The 22593-nt window shown below is 40.6% G+C and overlaps 2 protein-coding genes across 31 annotated transcripts in view; one reads left to right on the forward strand and one right to left on the reverse strand.

The window, feature by feature from the left end:
* Positions 1-22593, reverse strand: part of rims2a (regulating synaptic membrane exocytosis 2a) — a 155479-nt gene that overhangs the window by 34236 nt on the left and 98650 nt on the right. For 10 of the 29 annotated variants that reach the window (XM_052064590.1, XM_052064602.1, XM_052064592.1 and 7 more), the window contains 13 exons: positions 21017-21063; positions 20287-20399; positions 19521-19568; positions 16805-16935; positions 16443-16614; positions 14261-14414; positions 14126-14149; positions 13084-13152; positions 12125-12263; positions 10197-10313; positions 7584-7769; positions 6299-6405; positions 1141-1173 (listed from right to left, as the gene is read on the reverse strand). In XM_052064590.1, the coding sequence (XP_051920550.1) occupies positions 1141-1173; positions 6299-6405; positions 7584-7769; positions 10197-10313; positions 12125-12263; positions 13084-13152; positions 14126-14149; positions 14261-14414; positions 16443-16614; positions 16805-16935; positions 19521-19568; positions 20287-20399; positions 21017-21063 (1340 nt within the window). The remainder of the gene's footprint in view (positions 1-1140; positions 1174-6298; positions 6406-7583; positions 7770-10196; positions 10314-12124; positions 12264-13083; positions 13153-14125; positions 14150-14260; positions 14415-16442; positions 16615-16804; positions 16936-19520; positions 19569-20286; positions 20400-21016; positions 21064-22593) is intronic. The other 19 variants (XM_052064599.1, XM_052064607.1, XM_052064606.1 and 16 more) reach the window with 12 other exon arrangements.
* The window catches only part of LOC127600296 (uncharacterized), a 109165-nt gene that overhangs the window by 15634 nt on the left and 70938 nt on the right, over positions 1-22593 (forward strand). The window lies entirely within an intron of this gene.

The raw sequence follows: 22593 nt of genomic DNA on the forward strand, positions 1-22593 counted from the left end.
GGTATGCAATTCTGATATTGATCATTATTATTATATATCATTATTAGTATCATCAAAGCCATCCATTCATTTTCCATACTGCTTGTTCTCATTAGCGCTGCGAGTGGGATGCCACTTAACCGAGCTAACTTACTAACATACTGTACGTACTGTAGACCCTTGATTTTTCACAAGCAATTTGCTGGGCAGTCAAACAAAGTATAAACACAATTCTTATTAAGTCTACGTCAAACCTATTGTGCTGCCTTCAGAGTTAACGTGATGATGAATAATACTAGTTTTACGCACACACCGACAAACAACAGAAAAAGGAGAGCAAATGATTACAAAGCCTTTTTCTCCCGTCGTAGCTATCTGGTTATTGTCACTGATTTTATGGTCAATGCTCAGATTTTTCTTCTCATTAGAAAGACTGTGTTATTGATGACTCTGTTGCAAGAAAATCTGATTTGTGAACAATATTTATGAAGGCTAAAATTTAAATCTCGCTGTAGATAGTGCTGAAGAAAAAAATAGGTCCGTATCTTGAGCCCTACAAGGGCGTCCAACACTGAGGTAAAGCAAATGTCATTGAGAGCATTTCAAACCTGTGTTATGTGTTAAGCTGCCTGTCAAAGTGGAATATGCTATACAATGGTCTTTGATAAATAACTTCAGTACTGAGTTGATGGATTTTTTGATTCACACATCGACAAAAAACACAAAAAAAACAAAATGAGAACCCGCTGCAATTCTGCACTGAATTTGTCTGGGGATCTGATTATGTGAGATCATGACAGATCATGATTCATTCTTTATATGTGTAGAGACCAGTACATTGTATCCGTTTTGAGGAATTTGAGACAATGTCACCACATATTTGTTTTATTTCATGTTTTCTATGTATTTTTTGGTGATATAAAAGAATGACATCTGGCAATGAGAACTATAACAAGGATTTACAATGTTGTGAAAATGAGATGATTTTCTTCGTTCAAGCCACACAGTCTGAACAGTGAAATAGTCAAATAGCAAGCAAAGCTTAAAAGACAACTGAGGTCAGTTGAAATAGGTGGCATGGGTAAGTCAGGGAGACTCGTTTGGGGTGATTGGTGGGTGCAAGCAGAATCAGAGAAGGAAGGTGATGAAGAAAGGACAGACCTGAGTTCGTCCAACTTGGTGAGGCAGTGTCTTCTGCGATCACATCCAGAATGGACAGACACAGAGAGTGGAGAGGAAGATGGATGTGAGAGGATGCAAGAAGGGGTTAGGGTGAAGTTAAAGGCAGTGTGACACCATCACACCTAATCACAGAAAAGGCCACTGTTGGAATGGTGAGAATGAAGGCTCGGGGAAGGGAGGTCACATAGTACAACAATACGAAACAACAATGAAGCAATGGTCATCAGTGAACATAAAACATGAAACACACACACACACACACACACACACACACACACACACACACACACACACACACACACACGCACACGCACACGCACACGCACACACACACGCACAAATAACGCAACATGAACAGAAAAAAACTCCACAATGGGCATAAAAGCAGAAATAGTGCAAGAGGATGTGATGCTATAAGAAGCTGAGGTAGAATTTTCATTATTAAATAACTGGAGCGGAGCCGGGATTGTGGAAGGCTCTGTGCAGAACAAAATCTGTAATAATAAAGACATGTTAACGCACTGAACCAAACGGAAACTTGAGCTCTCTGGGAGTTGGAGGGGTGAAAGCGGGGTAGGTAAGAGAGGAAGGAGAGGTCAATTGAGCCTGTATGGGTCAACTTTGTGAAGTCTGGAATAAAGATGTAAAATTATAATTCAAAGACACACAAATACAGAGCTGCAATCTGGAAAGCACACAAAGGAAAAGGCACAAAAGCACAAGGGCATTGGGAAATACAGCAAGAGTAAGTGGACGGCTAAACACACACAAGCATTAAACTCATGAAAGAAAATGATGTGACACATTGAACAATGCTTTCACATTGTTCTTTTTCAATCAGTCAAACATTTTTGTCCCTTTCACCAGTCCCTTCACATTTGCAGCCAACCTCAACCCTGAAATATTCTGGCAAATATTTGCTTTCACTTTGGTGAATAAATGTGTTTGAAGCAGCAAACCGTTTGTGATTTATTTCCCACAGCTCTTGTTTGTTTCACTTCTTTATCACTTTGTGTCGCAAATCGACAAAGCAGCAGTGAGTGCAGATAGGGAAAAACAATGAGTCTTCTCCAGACCTAATTCTTTTGGGCAGTTTGCATGAAGCTCATTAGTTGAAAATTCAGGTCAGTAACGGAGTGTCACGTGAATTAAAATATTTTGTGAGACTTGTGATGTGCCTTAGCAGCTTTCATCTCTTGGTGCAAGCTAACGTCACACTGTTATGAGAATCAAATAATAATCGTCTTATCAAGCGAAATTTGATGTCTTCACTGATCTCATGTAGTTGAGTATAAGTTGCTATGCTTTAAAAATAGGACACCGAGACATGTAAGTTTTGAATTGATATTAAGACTTCACCGATACTAAAAATATGATCAATTACTACTATTTTAAGAAGTACAGCAGTGGCGCTATAAGGACGGTTTTACCAGAGATTTGATTCACCAACACACTACTACTACATTACTACTACTACTACTACTACTACTTTGACTACTTCGACTACTAGAAGTAATTGTAGATGCAGCAGTAGTTGTCTTGTATCAAATCCACAAGACAAGGCTTTGTTTGGTATGGAATGTTGTGGCGTGAAACTAATGAAGAAGGCTGCTGACATCATGGGATTGAAGATGAAGACATTTGATTGAGAGAGAGACCTGTGATGACTGAACAAACCTGTCTCCATCATGGACATTCATTTACACCCTTTTTATGACACTCAGTTGCAGCAGAAGAACTCTTTCTCCAGCAAACTTACGCTGCTGGAAACAATGGCGTAGGTCATCCTTATACTGACATAAGAACTTTCCACTGTGTGTGTGTGTGTGTGTGTGTGTGTGTGTGTGTGTGTGAAAAATACTTCTGAATACTGTGCAGAAATGTTATACATAAGCAATATGATTCATTATCACACTGTTTATATTATTTTGCCTATTTATACCTCTTGATTTTTCTGTCATTGTTATATGACTTTCACTGTTTAATGTTATGCACACATTTGCACCTCAACAAATTTGAATGAAGTAAACGGGTTTCGTACAATTCACCATATCACATTTGAAAGTGGCGAACGGCACATAAGCTACCATTCACACTCATGTTCATACATACTGAAGAGAGTCTTTCATGGAACATGTGTGCATGTTTGCAGTGAAGTAGCCAGAAGCAAACCCACAAAAGAACAAGTTGATAGTAAAAAGACACGCCTTAGAGTTGTGGGGCAGACACGCTACACACCATGCTGCCCTGCTACTATTACTTTTATTATTCTTGTCCAGATGTGTCAACTCCATGCAACACTGCAACACCACACACATAGACAAGAAAGACAAACTAAAGGAAGCCATCCATAGACTGCATGTTCACATTTAATACTCAATTCAATGATTCCACCATCTAATATATAATATAGATCTGACATGACGAGATATTTTTTCTCATTTTTGGTAAGTGGATGGACTCCAGGAATCTGACACAGGGCATTATTAAAAGAGGCAGACTGCACACCCAGACCAACAAACCTGCGACACCGAGGGAGGGATGTGTCCCTTCATCAGACAGCGAGCCATTAAGCCCTCGCTGCTGGTCCTCCCAAGTTACTTCTAAAAAGGCAGACACAAAAACAGCTAAGCCAAGATGGAATCATGACACAAACCCGGTCAGCCGACTTAAAATGACAAAATGAAGCGTTTGGGTTTTAAAAGGCTACGTAAAAACAGAGAGAGAAAGCTCCTTTCCTCTTCAGCACCAAACAATGAACAGCTCCCTTGTCATAATTTAGTTTTACATTTATTATTACATGCGCGCCATCTGCTGGTCAACAACGGTAATGACATATTTGCTTCTCAACAAAAACACATCAATAATGATGTCGAGTATGTCCCCTGAAACAGAAAAAGGGATGTTCTGGGATGACTATTCTTTGCATTATTTTAAATGTAATATTTAACTGAAAGTGTGTGTGTGTGTTTGGTAATCCACATGAAATTTCAGTGGTTTGCATTTTAAAAATGAAACTGTGAATTATTGACTCCTATTAAAGAAGACAGCACAGATATGGTCTAGGATGCCGAATGGCAGAAGCAAAGATCAAAATTACAGAGCTCTATCCATATGACATTGAAATTTAAGTACGGTCCAAACATGCATACTTCTGAATTTAACCCTAATATATCCGCTACTCCACAAATAAATGCAGAGAAAGAGTAGGAGGAGAGAAAAGTAAAGAATACGGAGCTCAAAGAAACAGATTTGGTGAGGGATAGCCAATAGAGGAAATCAAACACAGTGACACATGCCAGAGGACTTGCCTTTCCTCCCATTTACTGCCGGGCTTTGAATCTTTTCTGTACAATATGCTACTGGTGGAAACACAGAAGGTGGCTCATAAATGGTCAACATTTTCAAACATTAAACAATACTATATATAATTAAGGCATTTCTTATTTTTAATAAAAAATAATCAATGAATAGATCTGCCAACACCATTTCCCTGCTAGCCAATACTTTGCACGGACAAACTCCTGACCAGTGGTTCTTAACCTTTTTAGAGGTACTGAACCCAACCATTTAACCGAACCCTTCATGAGTGGAATATATCTATATATATATATATATTTATAAAATCAAGATATTAAAAAAACAGACTTATTAAAAAGAGAAAAAAAGTCAATAAAATTTCAAGAGATAAGTGTACTTTTTTTTTCACGGCAGTCACACGTTGACTCCTAAGCGAACTAAATTTCCCGCAGCCTGCGGCCACATTGCATTGGACAAACAATGCAATGTGATCATCCGCAGCCAAGTGGGCGTGTCGTAACTAATAGACATTGTGGACTGTGTCCAAACCTCCATGGCAGAGGCTCCGTCGAAGCCCTGAGACCGACTCACCGAACCCCCGGGGTTCAATCAAAACCAGGTTAAGAACCACTGCTCCTGACTGTTATTCTCAAAAGAGTATTCCAAAAAAATCTGTATATCCAAGAGTCACTTGACACTACAGCGGGCATTGTATTACAGTACTGGCACATAAAAGGGAATATGATACAATCTAGGAACAGAATTAGTGGCTGGAAAAAGAAAAAAAACTACAAAAACAAAAAAAAAACAGCCACACATTTAAAGACACACTAGATTAGACAGGGTCCAAATCAGTTTTGTGAGTGGCCCAGATAGCGAGAGTACTACTAAAAATGCTTGAAGAATTACAAAAGGCAGGACTGAGAGAGCAACGGAGAGAAGAGCAGCGTCGAGAAGACAAAGAGCGCCCTAATGGACTCTGACAATGATGAAAGAGTCTTGCAAATGATTTGACAAGTCCTGCAGGACTGTCTGTGCTTTTTAATTCCTGCAAGATTTATCCCAGCCCTCAATCACTGTAAGCCACACCAATGGCTTCGGGGAAAGAAAAAAAAAACAAATGAAGTGATTGCTTTAAACTCATCAACTTTTATAGGATATTAGGAGAGTAAACGGGTTTTAAAAGGGTGCTGAGGATATATGTTCTATATCTTAAAATGTCACTTTGCATCACCAAGAACGATGCAAAAGATGAGACTAGAATGGTTAATTATGTCGAAGTACTGGTAAAAATGAAAAAAAAAATCTTTACCCAGGGATAATGCCTCAGGTAGTCTAAATGTAAAAAAATTAAATAAAATAAATCACAGCACAAACTCAAGACAAAGACACAAGAAAAGAAGACTAGGAGCGGGATCCAGACACGCCAACACAGAGGAAATATGTGACGACAAAACAAGAGTTAACACGACATCAAACATATCTGCAACCACCGTTACAGAGAGGGTTTCGGGGTTCAGCGTGAGGTGTGGCTCAAGCACCATTCACTCTGAAGACGTAAACTCCTCACACACAGGTACGAACCTTCACAAGGCTCGGTCCCTTCATCTCCATCTTCTACGAAGGAAATGGGAAGGGAACCGAGCAGACATGTTATGTAACCTCAATCAAGTACAAAATCATTCAGACCACAAGAAAGAAGAAGCAACAAACATCTATTTCACATTTCTCAAAGTGAAGTGTGGGAATAAAAATCGGAGCGACATCACACAGCTAGCCCACAATATGAAAATCTGTCCAAGGAATAAAAAGAAGAGAAAACAACCGGATGACTTACTTCTCTCCTTCCCTGTGGATGGAAGCTGGGGGAGTTGCCGACCTCGTCTGTGGGACATGGGTGTACTGTTTGGACTGGTCTGGACAGATCCACCACGCGGGTGCGCCCTGTATGACACAAAGTTGTTAAAAGTGTGGTAAGACGCACAAAGCACAGATCGTCTGGATGCAGCCATATAAAACAGATGAGATAATACAAAGCTAACATTTGCAATCCATATCTATTCTCCTCAATCTGACCATGTAAATGTCATCAATGCATTAATTTAACTACTTGCTTTGACCATATTAAGGTCAATGTGAGGTAGTTGACAACACAACGGGGAGGATTCAGTGCACTTTTGCATCCCTAAAGACAACGCACGCATAATGAAGTTTGGCACATGGCATGGGAGTGAAGGGACACATCAACTGTTCGGAACTGAGCTGCAAAACAAAACAAAAAACAAAAGCAAAAACACAGAGGCGTTGAAACGCATGTGCAGTCAGTCATCACGCTGCAAGAAGAAAAAAGTTCAATGCAGAATCAGCAGACCATTGCGACCATGCGTTCGGAGCGTCTCCAAAAGGGCTTGAACTCAAATCAGAAAGGAAAACATACAAACATAGGATGCCATCAAAAGGGACACAAAGTATCAGTCGATGTTAGTAACCAAACAAAAGCAAAGTCAGGCCAACACTGCTATACTCACACAGGTGTATGAGCAGTGTGTTCCAAAATCAAAATGAATCGGCACGGGATCTGGTGCCAGGTTTGGCGTGCTTTGGACATGTAAGAAAATGCAGCATCAGTACTCTTGTGAACAAAAACACAAATGGGCAAGGTGGGTGCATTTTAGGTCAAATAAGGTAAGGCGAGCAGGTATCGAGATTGTGTGCGTTGGGTGGTGGTGAAATGATTTCCGTCATTCGTTCTGGGTTAGTCGGGTGAGCTGGTTTAGGGTGAGTGCGAACTTGTGGGGAAGGGAGTCTAGTCATCAAACGTTTTAGTGGAAGTGGAATTCGCAACTAGGCCTAAAGTAACAGTATCTCATGTAATGACCAGTACTGATAATTTTAGGAATACGAACAGCTGCCTGAAAACTAATTGTACTGCAAACCTAACCTGGAATCCGTTGGCTGCATCTTATTTTTGCTGGACTTCATTTGATCAACAAATGCGGAATATCCGAACTTTATGTTGGGTTTATTCTCCCTCACAGTTAAAATGCCTTCAGGGAAGTCACGGTAAGGCCCAGAGTCTGAAATTGTGATGAGTTGATTGACGACTCCAATCTGGGTCACACCTCGTCATGGCAGGTGAGGGAGGGGCTGACCTCCCAGATGGCAGAGACGGCAAGGACCTCATCATCGATGAGTCGTGGGGGCGTTCAGTGGAGCGTGATCGGGATGCGGGGCGCTCTATTGTGGGCCGCTGGTCTGCAGAACGGGACCTGATGTGATACTCGTGTCTATCCATGGCTCCGTGGCTCCTATAGATGTTATTGAGAGATAGGCAGGAACTCAGTGGGCCCCTTGTGGCAGGGACAGTCGGCTGGAAGGGAGGTCAGCGCGGGCGACAGCGGTTAGCCTCCAAATCGATGCACCTCACCAATGGCTGGGCATGTGTTCAGTCAGGACCACACATGCGTTTTTGCCTTTGTCAGCAGTTTTACTCAACACTATTATCGAAGAAATATTTTCCAACCCCGGAACAGTGCAACATGAATATTAGGAGGGCTGCCGCAGTGATCAGAATGCTCGATCATGTCATAGTTTTTTTTTCTCCACAACAATATGAAACTATTTTTATCATGGTGCATATTTCCTGATTCATTATTCATTCTGAAGATTGCTTCCAAATATTATACTGCATTTGCTGTCAATAACTGCACCTGAACTTGAAGCATACAAAAATACAAGTGTGGTCCTTTAGGAGCAGTTTATGAACAAAAGATATCAAATCAAATGATTCAGCAACGCAGAACAGTAGCTGAATTTTTTACATTTTATATGATTGAAATTTCAGTGCATGCAATGACTGAGCCTTGTCGACAATGTGAATGGCTAAATTAGGCGGGGCAACTATTTGCCATGCCATTTGATGCTTCTGTTATTTTTTTTAACAGGGAATTTAGTGAGATCCAGTAGCTGTGAAACGTGCAAGGTATAAGATTGTGTGCTCATGCTACTGGCATAGTGCTCATGTGCAGCATCTTTGGGGGTCCAAAGTGCTCAGTGAGTGACGGTTATATTCATATTCCATTGAATTGCTCATCTCAGCACAACATAGTATTTTGGCACGCAGGGTATATATAAAAAAAGAGCTGTAAAAAAAAGAATTCACACTGTTATCAACAATTAACATGAATGATACATACACTTAAAAAAGAAAGGAAGAAAGAACGAAAGGAAACAACCCACCGATGAACAACAATTAGGAGGGAATACAATACATCATGTGGCACAGGATTGGGTTTTGGAGCATGCATATGATAAAAAATGTCAGTCGGTTGCGACTACAAATACAAACTTGGATAAACTTGTAAAGACACGTTAGGTCCTTCCTATAAACACAGGGGCCGTGTTTTCTTATGAGACAGTAAGACATCAATTTGTTTCATGATGCGATGTCGAAAATCATGCGGCGTTAAGAGTGTTCTACAGAGGAGATTTCAGTCTTTAATGAAGTTCATCAGTTAACTACCTTAACAAGGCTTGACGCCCTGAAAAAAAAATGTTACACTCATGGCCAAAAAAATCACTTTCTGTGAGCATGGTAGAAACCAAGCTGTGTAATTTGGCGGCATGTTGACTTTTTGAAGAAGCACATACCGGTAGTTATTGGATGGTGATGGCCTGTTGCAACGCTTTCTCATGGTACCCTCTGTGGCAGTGCACTTCAACGCAAGTACCATTTCCTTTTAATCTTTGAGAGATCTCACCTAAATAAGTCAACCCAAAAGCAAAAAGTCCCCTCATGCTTACATTTATTCACCTCTGTTCATAATAGCCCCCTAGTATTTGCCTTTCCTGCGCCCTGATCACTCTTGAGGCCTTTTTGCTGCTTTTACTGACCCAATGCCGACAAACAAACGGCATTGGGGAGTGGAGAGCATCAGATTCCTCAACGAGTGAACATTTCTGGTCATCTGTGCTGATTTGGAGACCAGCTGAGCTTTGGGGACATTTTAAGACACTTTAATGAAAACAGTCAAGCACTTTGAAAGAGTTCTGAGAACTCATCAGTTGTTTGTCCCAGAGGAGGAGCAGAGAGGCACCGATGGAATTTCTGACTGAAAATCAGATGGCAGAAGACTGCGTGATCATTTACAATGTTTCAGAGAAAAGGAACATGTGAGTTATTGCATTTTTTTTTGTGCAGCGGGGCACTGGCATTTATTTGTCCTGGGGGTACACTGGTGTTATCAACTCAATGTCCCATTCTGCGCAGGCAGCAGAATTTTAAAGGGCAAGGACAGCATTCACAGAGTTACTCAGCTGCTCCAAGCAATATACCTTACATCCCAAAGTATTGGTGTGCAAAAGGTAGCTGCCAATAGACTGAAAAGTACACTAAGGACCATGCACAGCCCGTATCAGCATACAGCTGCTTGCGCAATGTCAATGGAAAAACAGAAAAGAAATCAACAAAGCCACAGTCACGTGCTGGCCAGCGATTTACTGAAGTTGTACTGCTGACAACAGCAACAGAAATAGCTCTGAGCCTCAGCCTACAAACACAGAGACAGTTGTGTACCGTTCATGTCCATTTACACAACTTCAGAGCAGTGATGTCTCCTTGGCAGAAACCGATATCCGACAGGATATCCTTTTCTGGCATCACAGTCACAGATAAATGAACAACGGAGACGTCGACATTGCGGATGCACAGAGGCAGCAGCACTGCATGTCAATACCTCTCAAAGTCATAGTCAGAAGAGTAGGCGCCCTCAGAAAAGGCACGGGATATCCGAGTGGAACGCAGTAACCTGACTGCTTCCTCACGGCAGATTGGGTACACACGGTGGTTTCGGCTGGGAAAAAATATCATATCACAGCTGGTCAGAGGTGGTTGTTTTTCTCCTCCGCAAGGGATGGTAACACAAAGAGAGGGTGGGACCGCTAAGTTTCCATTCACAGATCATTTGCATGCACTCCTTCATGTGACTGCATCCTGAACTGAGGGCTATTCTGCAATGGTTGCTGCCTGAGGGACTGCACGGGCAATTTGAGGCAGGATAGGAAATGACTCTTGGCATGAAAACAATGAAAAGGATGAACATATTGACGACGCAATGTTGATCATGCATGGCTGAGGTGTTTTGTTGTTCGCTTTTTGTTTTCGGTTTAACCGAAATGTCTGGCACAAGTTCGAGCGTTTGACGACAACGTCTACACTGTCGTGATAACGTAAATGGCACTAAAACTTTCGGCTTTCAGTTGTATCTGGAAACCGTGAATTTTAATTGACAAGTAACGATATGTTAAAATGTACATACACTTATTTTATGTGAGGTAGGAAAATCAAAGAAGTTACTGCATGTAAAGTTGACTACAGTGAAAGTAAGCGTATCACATAGTCATTGTGTCAACAGAAAGCACGACACACTCAGATGGGAGATGTCTTGGAGAACAGGAAAAAAATGACTACGGATTAAAGGTTTGCAGTTTATTCAGTTGGAAACTGATTTGTGGGGTTACATGCACGTTTAGGTCAACAGCTACCTGGGCTCCTTTTGCATCATTCGACTGAGTATGTCTGGTTAGAGGAAAAAAAGGCTGCGACCATATGGAGGAAGGATAACAGATAGATCTGAGATGGTGTCAAAGGGGAATAGGAAGTGGAGGGGTGGTCCAAACGTGGACAAACTCACAGTGATGCAGATGAGAAAGTCCAAGGGGATTTGTGAAGATTACCGGTACATTTTTTTTTTTTGGCAAGAACCTTCAAAAGTTCAAATAAAGTCTTTCAAAAAGGAAAATAAGACAAAGTATGTTACTTATATGGCATTATTTACCAGATGCAGGTTGACTGCAACTGGAGACAATGGCGAATTTTTAAAATTTATTTATTTTTACATAAATCCAAATGACCTTAATTCGTTTATTATGTCATTTACTAATTCCTTAACTGAATGTTGTTTGGTAAAAAAAAAAAAAAAAAAATAAAAAGCCGCTTTACCTACACAATTTCGGTAAGTGTGTTTGCTCTGTCTATGACACTGATTTAGAGCGAGCCTCGAGAAAATTCAAACTATAATTGGACAAGAGGAAAGTAGCTATTCGTCTGCCAAGGCTATGCCCGGACACTTTGAGAAACATATTCCAATGCTGAGAACAAATCATAAAAGAATGAAAGGTTACTAGTCACTTTTTCTCCATTTCAAGATCTTCAGCCGCTATAAGGCATTACCCTCCAACTCAAACTGGAAAAAAAAAAAAGGATTTGGTTCAATTTTTATGTAATACACCGATGCCATCTAGGAACTCACGAGTCAGGGATCATTTTGATTAAATTACCCAATTTTTCACTCCCCCAAAAATTTATGAATAAATTCTCGTAACCCAGAGCATTCCGAAGGCATATATGCGTACAGAGGTTGCAACCCCTTGCTTTTAGGCACATGCTACCCTAAATTAACCTACCGGTAATCTCTCCCCCACCCCTCCACGATTTAATTGAAATTTGAATGGATTACAAGCAATACCATTAAAAAGAATTTGATTATCACAATAAATAAGGTCAAAAGGAACACTTAAAAGAAAGACGATAAAAAACAAACAAACAAACAAACAAACAAACACACACACAAAAAATGCTTATTGTATATTTATTGATAGTTACCTGGCAGGTGGGGGAACGCTTGGAGAGCGTGAACGTGCTCTGTGAATTTCAGCAGACCGGGAACAATGGTTCGAAGACATCACCTGTTCTGGGACAGACAAAGTGGAGCTCTGGAAGTCTCTGCCATTCGGTCGGTAGTCTGTGAACACGTCAAGGAATGAAGGGGTAACACCAAACCATTAGTTATTTGGATCTTGTGGTGCTTTTAAAGCATGCCAACAGCACAGCAAACAAACTAGCATGCTATAAAGCTTCGTGGGCTTGGTGACTGCAAAGATTCATCTCTGACACCTGATCATCAAATACTGTAACATCCCTTTCATCGTAACGAGCCTTTGAGAGCACACCCCAAATAGTTTGTTTGGAGGTAGCATGGGGGCATTGAGGACCCTTTTTATTTATTTTTTTGTAATTGTACTAACCCAAAAGATTTTCCAAATACACTGATAAACATTCACAAACAATGGGAGGAAACAGGGGGAGAATACTGGAAAAACCAAACGCACCATGACCTCTGTCCCCACGATGTTACCAATTACGAAAAAAGCATTGGAAAAAAAAAATTAATCCACAAATATGTGAATCCGCAAGTGCCGAACTGCAAGTATGCTGGGGTCGACTGCATTACAAAATAAAACTCAGTTTCCACATTTCAAGTACTTGTCATTTTGTGGCCCCTTTTCTCAGAACAGCTTCAGCTCTCATTCTGATGTTCAGCGTGGGCGTTCAGCTGGATATTTTGTAAAAACAGACAAATACCAAGTTGCAATGCAGAAGCAGACAAAAAAAAAGATCACAACTGCCTCTTCTTGCTGCCGTTACTGCTGACATTGGGGGTGTAGTCTTAATCTACCTGTTTTATCCAGACTTCACTTTGTAAAATGGTAAAAGGTTAAAATTACACGTTCGGGTCAACACAGACAGAAGTTAATAATGTCAATATGAGCAGAGTATGTTACCTGTTATGACCCCAACACCATCTTCACAATCATAGTCTGAAATCTCGCCATCACTTATCCTCTGGGATCCTTTGAGATAAAGATAGATAGAAGTGAAAAAACGTGAGTCACGAATGGGCGGAGCGAGTCAAGAATGAAACAGGTTTTAATGCGCTTCAATTAAGGCCTGAGATCAAACATCACTGCAGTCTAAATAAAACCACTGCAGTGATGTTGAATCATTTACATGTGAATTATTATTTTTTGGAGCACTTTTACTGACCAAAAAGTAAACAAATATTCGTGAATACATTGACACTGGTATGCATCACCACACTTGCATCACAAACTTTTCACAACTGTCATCACTTTCAATCCTTGAAGTAGCCAACATCAGGTGCCCACAAAAGGCATTTGAAAAGAAACTGTCAAGAGGACAGTATGTACAATACATATACAATATATAAGCATATTGGGTGTGTTAAATGACAACAGAAGAGAAGGAGGAGGCCTATGAAAATCATTTAATGTTCATCATGGATTTCACAAATGATACGAAGATGTACTGTAGCCCCTGTTTACAGACCAGTCACATTGAACACACATGTACAAGCAGAGCGAAATGAGACAGAGAAATTGGGTTTTTAATTTGAAGGGACCTGCTTGTGATGGGAAATATCACAAAGGGAAAGCAAGTGGTTTCGATCAGTCACAACGGGCAAATTGGGATTTTATAGCATTTTAGAGCACACCATTAGGGCTGAGTACAGTTGTTGCAGGAAAAAATTTTTGGTTGCGGGGTGGCACTGTTAGACATTTAACAGGTGGAGACGATTATGTTGGGGGGGGGGGGGGGCTACTATGTCTGCTAACCCGTGCAGATTTCAAAAATGGTGTAACTAACACACGGGCTCGCCACATTGCAACACGTGAAGGAGCAGACACATGCGCCCTTCACGGATGTGGGCTACAGAATCAAGCCAGAGGAATGCATCAGTCCAGAGGATAGCAGACACTGAAATGCACCATAAAACGGTGCCGCCTACGAGTGCGGGACCTTTACCTGAGTATGAATATGAGCCTTTGTCTGCAAAAGCAAAACCAGTACAAGTGATGTGACACACAGGACATAAAATACTCATAGTCATTTAGCAGGGCTTTACGACACGCGTGTGTGTGTGAAAGAGTCAGCACTTACTCTGAAGTCGCTGTGTTGGACTTTCTCCATGAAGCTGCCGACGTTGTGTGTTTGGCGAGGCACGCGGGAGTGGGATGGAAGACACGTCATGGGTCTGGAGCTTGTACCAGTGAGGCTCGTCATCCAGAAGAGCAGTCTCCAGTTCAATGAGTATCTAACCAGTGTGAAAAGCCAGAGTCAGACCGTGGCAATCGCTCATCGGGAAATTCATACGAACCAATTCAAAGGCCTTTGTCCTCGTTAAGAATTCATCTTTCAATTTTGCGATTTCATTTCCAAATGTGTATTTCCCATAAACTGAGCGGCGAACGATTGCTGCAAGTGTTTTCGAAGGCAACAAATGTTGCGTTCTTGTCAGGATTCGTCAGGGGTCGTTTAAGCTCACAAAGGTGCGCCAAACGGTCGACAAACGTTCACCTATGCTTCACTTGTCACAAATATTTCCTTGCAACAAGAACCCCCCGACCCCCTAAAACTGTTGGCAAACATCTGGCGAACTTCACGTGAATGTTTGCAAGCATTTGAACCAACCCTGACGAACGCTGATGCGAACACGCATTTTTCTACCCTCGCCAACAATCGCAATTGTTTGCCCCTTCGTGAGATAGCGGCCATACTTGCACTGATCTGATCGGTTGGATTGAAATTGGCCAATATCTTGCATTTTATACAAAATCTGTGATCGGCCATTGTCCCAATTTGCCCAATCAATCAATGATGGGGAAAAAGATTACAGCAAACACAACCTTGTTCACTTCGGGGACAGTCTTTACTGCCGTAATGTATATGTGAGCCCGAATGCTAATCTATTTATAGCCTTGTCGCCTTGTCGCATGTCGTGTGAGCCTTTGTACCTTTGAACATCCAATCAGAAAGGAATAGTATTGATGTAGTTTTATGATTAATGTGGTAAAAAGGTCAGAAACCCATTTTTTTTACATAAAAACCAACCAGCCCCAGTTTGTGTGTTAATGATTTCATTTTCAAATATTTTTAAATTAAGAACACAAACAATGTTGTCATAGTCACATCAAAATAGCTTTTCATCGCCAGGTGGCAGTTTCAAGAACTTTGGCCACGCACATTCAGCCAATCACAGATGTAAAAAGGAAGCGGGCGTGTTCTTTGAAATCAGACGGGAACGTATGCGTTGTTGACGCACAAAATTTTGGCTCAACGACGATACAAGATGTACTGCAGTCATGCCGAACGTGAATCAAGCTATTCTCGTGACACAATTACATATAAAGTCAATACAATCTGTGTAGATGGGGGCAAATCTTTGCCACAGCCAAACGACTTTGAGAATATGCTGACTATGGTACATGCGCACACACAGTCAGCTAGGCAGGCAAAAGTTGGACAATAATGCAAAACCAAACAATTACTGCGCGGTCTGCGGGTAGCAGGACATATACAACACAGACGGCTTCCAAGAGCAGCCAAAATGGAGCAGACAGAATGTGGAGTGAGGAAGTTAGCCTAGCTGCTTAAGTGTTCTGCTGAACTAAGATAGCAATGTTTTTAGCATTAGCCAAAGTTTTAGAAAAACCCCGGCCACCTGACTGACTGCCGATGTTCATGCATCCCCCCCCCATTTACATTTTTCATCAAAGAAAGAGATGTTGTAAACACATTATATCGGTTTAACATTTATCAGTGCTTGTGGAAGAGTTATTTTTAGTTCATTTTTCCCCCCAATGCATTTCAATGGCCATCAATTATATGTGGATTTTTGCTTTTCATGGACCCCTTGCAGTCCTTATTTGCCGTGAATGGTGGGTGTCAACTGTCGAGGAAATGTACAAGTTGTTTAAATTGATTTACTGCTCTATCTTCTGATTGGATCGATGATCAGGGATTTTATTTTATTTTTTTGCCCCCCAAATTACGATCATGCAAAGCCTCGTATCATTCGGCAGAAAATTGGAAGTGAAAATAGTTTTTCCACAGCCAACTCATCCAACCGTGGGCCAGGCTCCAGTATTTGTAACAAAGGCACTGCTGGAAAACAATTGGGAGCAAAATAACTTGGCTAGATGTACAATTAAGAAGTAAGGCAAATTAAGGGGATGCACGCAATCCCTGATCATGGTAAAAATGACAAATACGGTAACTGTGTTCCAACACATATGGATGTAGCGTGTACACATTGTGGAGATGTCTTTTTTGTCTTTCTTACCTCTCCCAAGAATTCACTCTCCTCTTCCCTCACTCTGGCTTGATCCCATAACGTGATCTCCAACATGCGCTCTCGAAACTCCCGCCGATGTACCGGGGAATACATAAAAGTCTGGTTCCATTTGGGCTCTAAGGATTTCTTGACTGTTTTTGTTCTCCTCTTGCTTTTGTCACTGGGGGAACAACAATTCAAATTATTTTCACCGACGATCAATAGGTTAAAGAACCACAAAGTCAAAGGTGCTGTGGTACAGTACACACCCAACTGCGGAATGATGGGAGTGTGGACAGACATGACACTGAACACGTTAGCAAATGTTGTCACTACACGTTACCATGGACGGGAACGGTCCCAGTGCTCACCTTCTATCAGGGAGGAAGTAGATTTTCACGTAAGGGTTCCTGGGCCGACCATCTTCCCTGGGTGGCAGGTCTTTGGCTCCCAGTATGGTGACTATTAATTGATGGCCAACTTTGTCATACCACAATTTAACCTGCAAGTGCAGAAAACAAACTTAATTCAGTCACGGCGATCTGAGCCATAAGCTGCGAAAATACACAAAGTGAATAATGTTGGGGAGGACAACTTCACTGGACTCTTTTAAATCTTGGCATGGACTTTTGTTTCTCGTATGTAGCACAGTTGTTGACTACAAAATGGGGTGCTCTTTGTTCCCGAGAATTTATAAAGTCACCTGCCTGAAAGTACTGAATTAGAGTATGAGGTCATTCAAATGGACAGTGCTGGCATTGATGCATTATGTGTTTATGTTTACAAAAATGTATTATTATTATATTATTAAATGTGTCTGCGACAAACAGTTTATTACATGCCTTGTGTATGATCAACTTGTGTGTGTGTGTGTGTGTGTGTGTGTGTGTGATTGCGGATGTTTGGGTTTGGGTCGATCATTCATCTTGCAGTGTTTCTCTTGCACAGAAGAATACATATTCGGGAAATGAATGGTCTGTAATTCATCTGGTTCTCATAGAACTAACGTTGAAGAGAAATACTACAAGAAAGAAGAAAGATGCTCTAACATTGCCAGCATGAGCTCAAGGGAAATAATGCCATCTTGCAGTGATGATGTTGTCTTTAATAATGTCTCCGATATTGGACAAAGGGCACTGATATTGACAAATCAATCATGCTCTTGCAAGACTAATCAAAGGTAGTAAAAAAGAGAAGTATGGACTCCAAAAGCAGACACTTAGAAGAGGTAAAACTCTTAACAGTGGCCTCAAAGCAACTGGATGAGATGGAGAAAAAAAAGACATCTTCTAAGTTACTGTCCATACTTCTTTGAGAATATGATCATGAAAAGCAAGTGAAACTATCAGCTATCCATGCAGCATTGTAAAAGAATGCAGCCAAGACAAGGTCGCCGAGAAAATGTAAACAGACGGACGGGAGTTTGTCACTAAAGTTGTTCCACATAAATTTAAATGTCAAAAGCAGACGACTAAAAGAATGCTGCATGTCAATCAACATGATGTGATCATATATTTGTGAGCTAATTCATTGAACAAAACAAACAAAAAAAACCCACTAATAAAACACTACAATAGCATCAAAACGCAAGACATCTACAACCAAGTCTCCCCGTGACAGTACAAAAGGGTGTTAACAAGCTGATTTAAGTATTAAGTTTGATCCAGACTTTTTTCCAAACCGAGCTTTTCCTCAACCAATGTGAAATGCACACTGCTTATCTGAAGGCATCACGAGACTTCTCTCTGCATCATAACAATGGAACCCATTTTCAAGCAGCTTTTAAAATGGCATCACCAAGTTCTACTTTTGACCTTTTTTAATTAAAAAAAAGTGTAGTCGATACCACCACATAAAACTTGCTTGCTGTGAATTCGAAGGCTACAGTCATATATTTTTAGCACAATAGCCACAACTATAGAAATGCTGACAACTTTCACAAAACCTTATGAGAAATTTGATCAATCATCATTGACATCGGTTATTAAAGTACTTTTATGAATGACTCCTTTGACGTAAGGTGTGGGCTTTATCCATTACCTGGGATCAGCCAACACATGCTTGCAATTTCGGAGCAAATTGATTGAACAAGAAATGTCCATGGGTCTTTTTAATAGCCCCTAAATCTAAGTTATAATTGTTGATATCATTATAAACACACATTTATGGAGCTTAAAAAAATATAATGAAATCAGCTAGACTTTTTCCCCTCAGGACTTATCGAGGAGCTGAAAAGACACCCGCACAGAGACATCCACACCACACACACACACACACAAACAAGGTCTAATATTCTGCCAATGAGTTTGACATTCATTCCACCTGTTTATAAGAATCTCTACAACTTTTGGTGAAAAATTAAACAATCAAACGTTGAAACCCCAATTCCATCAAAGAGTTATAGAAGGACACGGCTGACATCCAAGAGAAGTCCTTGCTGTCAAAGACGGGGTTCCTCATCTTTGTTTTAGTACCATTACGAATGTGCAATAGTCCTGTGTAGTTTACCTGGACGATTCATGATAGTTTGGGTGTAAAATGAAATGTTCAACTCTGCTTTTGCTGCGAAATGGCACCTCAAACAAGTTCAACAAAACAGGATTTAGAACGGTTTACACTTAGAACACACATGGAAAGGTATTCCTGGAGAAGTGTGTGTGATGTAGTTATGTATAAAGGTGGCTTTATTTTATAATGATGTGGAAAATAAATCCAGTCCTCTGTCCTTAAAACACCCTCCTGCAACTGTGTATGTCAAAATCACATATACCGTAAATGTAACGTCAGTAAAAGTGAACGAGGCAATGGAAACTTTTTTTTTCTTCTGATGTCGATTAGTTGGGCATGCACTGCCTTGGCAAACTGACATGAATGGGTTAAAATGAGCAATACATCATAACTCGAATCAAAATGGTGATAGCAAGAAATCATAGAGAAGAATGTAACACAAGGCACTGCACTGACAGGGAAACACAAAGCATTAATTTCCCTGGAAATGCATTTTCCCAAGTATGGAAACAGAAAAAGGCCAGTCAACAGTAAAGAGCAAAGACCAATAGAGGGTGCCCTTCAGACAGGGCCCATTACCTGGACCCTAGGGGGAATAGGCGGTGTTCTTCTACTAAGGCTTTGGCTCTGCATAAGCAAAATTAACAACAAAGGGAAATGCGATAAAACCAATATCCCACAAAACAACATCAACTCACAATTCACCCAAACACAAAGACAGGTGTGTGTGTGTACCTTTAGGGTATTATTCTTTTTGTCGGCTCATTTATATTTTTGGAGATTTTTTTTCCCCGACATGTCTCTTCGCTGCTTATCAGATGTTGCGGATGTGCAATTAGCCAAACCTGGCTTCTTGTGTCATCATCCCCACAAAGATTTTAGGTTGGAAGACTACAATATTTTACTAATCTAGCGTTTTCCTCACGTGAACATTTTTCATTGCATAAAACGCACAGACTCACGCACACACATGCGCGCGCACACACATGCACGCACACACACACGCACGCGCACAACGTTTATACAATTCGATCATGTCCATATTTCAGTGCAACTGTTTAACCCATTCATCCAAGGAGGGTTTTCAAACTAGAAAATGGACACATCGTATCACTGACACTCCAGAGTTGGGATGGTAAAAAGGTCAGCCAAATATATGTGACTCCGTGCCCGTTTGCCCGAACAAACTCGCACGCCCTTTTCTTGAGTTATGTCAGTGTGCGCATTGAAAATGATACAAAGGAAAATTGAAAACATCAATAGGACGTGGCTCCTGTTCATAACTCATCTCACCAATGCACAAGGCCTTTTATCATCATCCACGTGTCAGTTTAAGGTCACTTACTGAAAGCTGCCCTGACAAGTACTGCGGCGCGTCCCTCAGCATGTTGGGACTCATGGGGGACGTGATAGAAATGGACGGACGATCCATCTTTTGGGACTCAAAAGAACTTGAACCTGAAAGGCGACACAAGGCAAACATTTAGGAAATATAGTTCACTTTAATATATAAAAAGAATGCAAGAGAAACGATGAGGCAATGATACAAAGGGGAGATAGGCTGGGACAAAATAGAGAGGCAGACCGACGTAGAAATTAATTCAGATTTGGGGTTGATGATGATGTTGTCCTTATGAAGGGTTTATAAATTGCTTGAAAATAAGTTTATAGTTAATACTCTCTAGCTATGTAATAAAATGTTAGGAATATCATTCAAGTGTGGATGTGTCTTAATTCTGTGCCAAGGACGTTTTTTAATGTTTTTATTCCAGGATCGAGGCATTCAATCCCTAGTAAGTCTATGTATAAAAAAAAAAGAAATAATGCAGTAGCGTACAGAAACAGCTGAAAATGGCTGCCACTATTGCCACCATAATAGGAGTGAAGTACATACTACTGTTTATTTGTACATCGTTGAACCCTTTCAGGGACAGTGGTTACTACAGTGGACAGCTTATCATGTACCGGTAATCAGGTTACAGGGTGCATAAAAGGATGAATACCACTTTTAACCTAAAAAAGAGACGCAGTGGGATTTTGTCATGGACCAAGCATATTAAATGGTAAGGACTCACTTGATTCCAGTTGTGCATGTGTGCTGTCTGGTATCCTTGGAATATCTCTGGGGAGGGAAGAAAGCGTGAGTGTCAAAGAAAAGGATGAGAACAAGTGAATCGATAACCTAATACTGTGCTTTAATCACTTCCAGTACAACATTAGTCTTCATTTAGACGGCAGACCCCTTCACAGTACAAACCAGACAGAACAATGGACTTATTTTTAAAACTGCTGCTGTGTGTGTGTGTGTGTGTGTGTGTGTGTGTGTGTGTGTGTGTGTGTGTGTGTGTGTGTGTGTGTGTGTGCATGTGTGTGTTTGTGATGTTTGCATATGAGGCTTGAGAGAGTCAGAGCCAGAGAGAGAAAGTTGGCAAAAGGCGAGAACACATGGTGGCAGCATTCATTCTTAGACTAGGTATGCATAACACTCAAAATCCGAACCTTGCACCTCCAAAACCATCACGTTTGTTCAATCATTAACCTTGCCTCGTCAAAGAACGCAAGATATTTTCAACACTTTAGAATGGTTAAAAATAAACAAATAAATAAAATAACCACAGGTGTGAACTGACCAATCGTATATATTTGTGAAAAAAATGACACTTATCTAATTGTGACATGATGCCAGTGATATTTCAACAATTATAATTCAACCCTGACAATACATTCAGCCTTTTTTCCTGCAACTGTCACTCCTGCATATTTGAGGATATTCCCGATCAGCATTGTCCGCCTTATCCCGTCTATTCTTAACCTCTCTTTAACTCACCAAACGTGTGTTCACTCTTCATAAATTTTTGATGGGCTCCATGTTGAAACGTTAACTGGTCACACTTTGAAGCATTAAGATGGTTAAGTCAGATCTTTCCGCTTGAGCGCACCCCCTCATCATGCTTTTTTCTTTTGTTGAGGATAATTTAGTGTGGCACTCACAGTATTTTTGCTTTTTGTCTAACTTGTCCTGTTTTCCCTTAAGTTCACGGCAAGATTCATATTTTTTTTCCTCTCATTTTTGGACATATTCTGCATTCCTTGAAGCACAAATGTTTAGTTGGGTGGAGAGCTAACAGTTCTCCAAGTGAGAAAAAAAAATATTCTTGCTTCATTGTTGCTATTGTGAGTGAAATAACGCAATGTTGTCAACTTCTTGACATCAAAAATCAGCTTCACCTATATGCATGTGTCACTCTTGCCACAGTCAGGCCACGGTGCCTGCACACCAGAAGGGTCTGCACAGAATGTACAATAACCCAGTTTTATGTGTGGGGAAAAAGTTCAGATTTATTGATTTATTCATTTATTCAGTGGTTGCGGCTTATACGGCATACCGGGGCTTTTGAAAGGACCATTCAAAACCACCAGTGATGACAATGATCCTTTTTCTTTTAATTTGAAAAAGAAGAAGAAGGAAAAAAAAGATCGAAAACCAGGGGTGGGGGAATTAAAATACAGGGGGCTTTCTAAGAAATGAAAAATAAATGTTCACATTGTTTTGATTGTTTTGATATTTGCCAATCCTTGAGGGCTGTTTTATATATATATATATATATATATATATATATATATATATATATATATATATATATATATATAT

This window comes from Hippocampus zosterae, chromosome 5 (assembly GCF_025434085.1).
Source record: "Hippocampus zosterae strain Florida chromosome 5, ASM2543408v3, whole genome shotgun sequence".
Classification (NCBI taxonomy): Eukaryota; Metazoa; Chordata; class Actinopteri; order Syngnathiformes; family Syngnathidae; genus Hippocampus; species Hippocampus zosterae.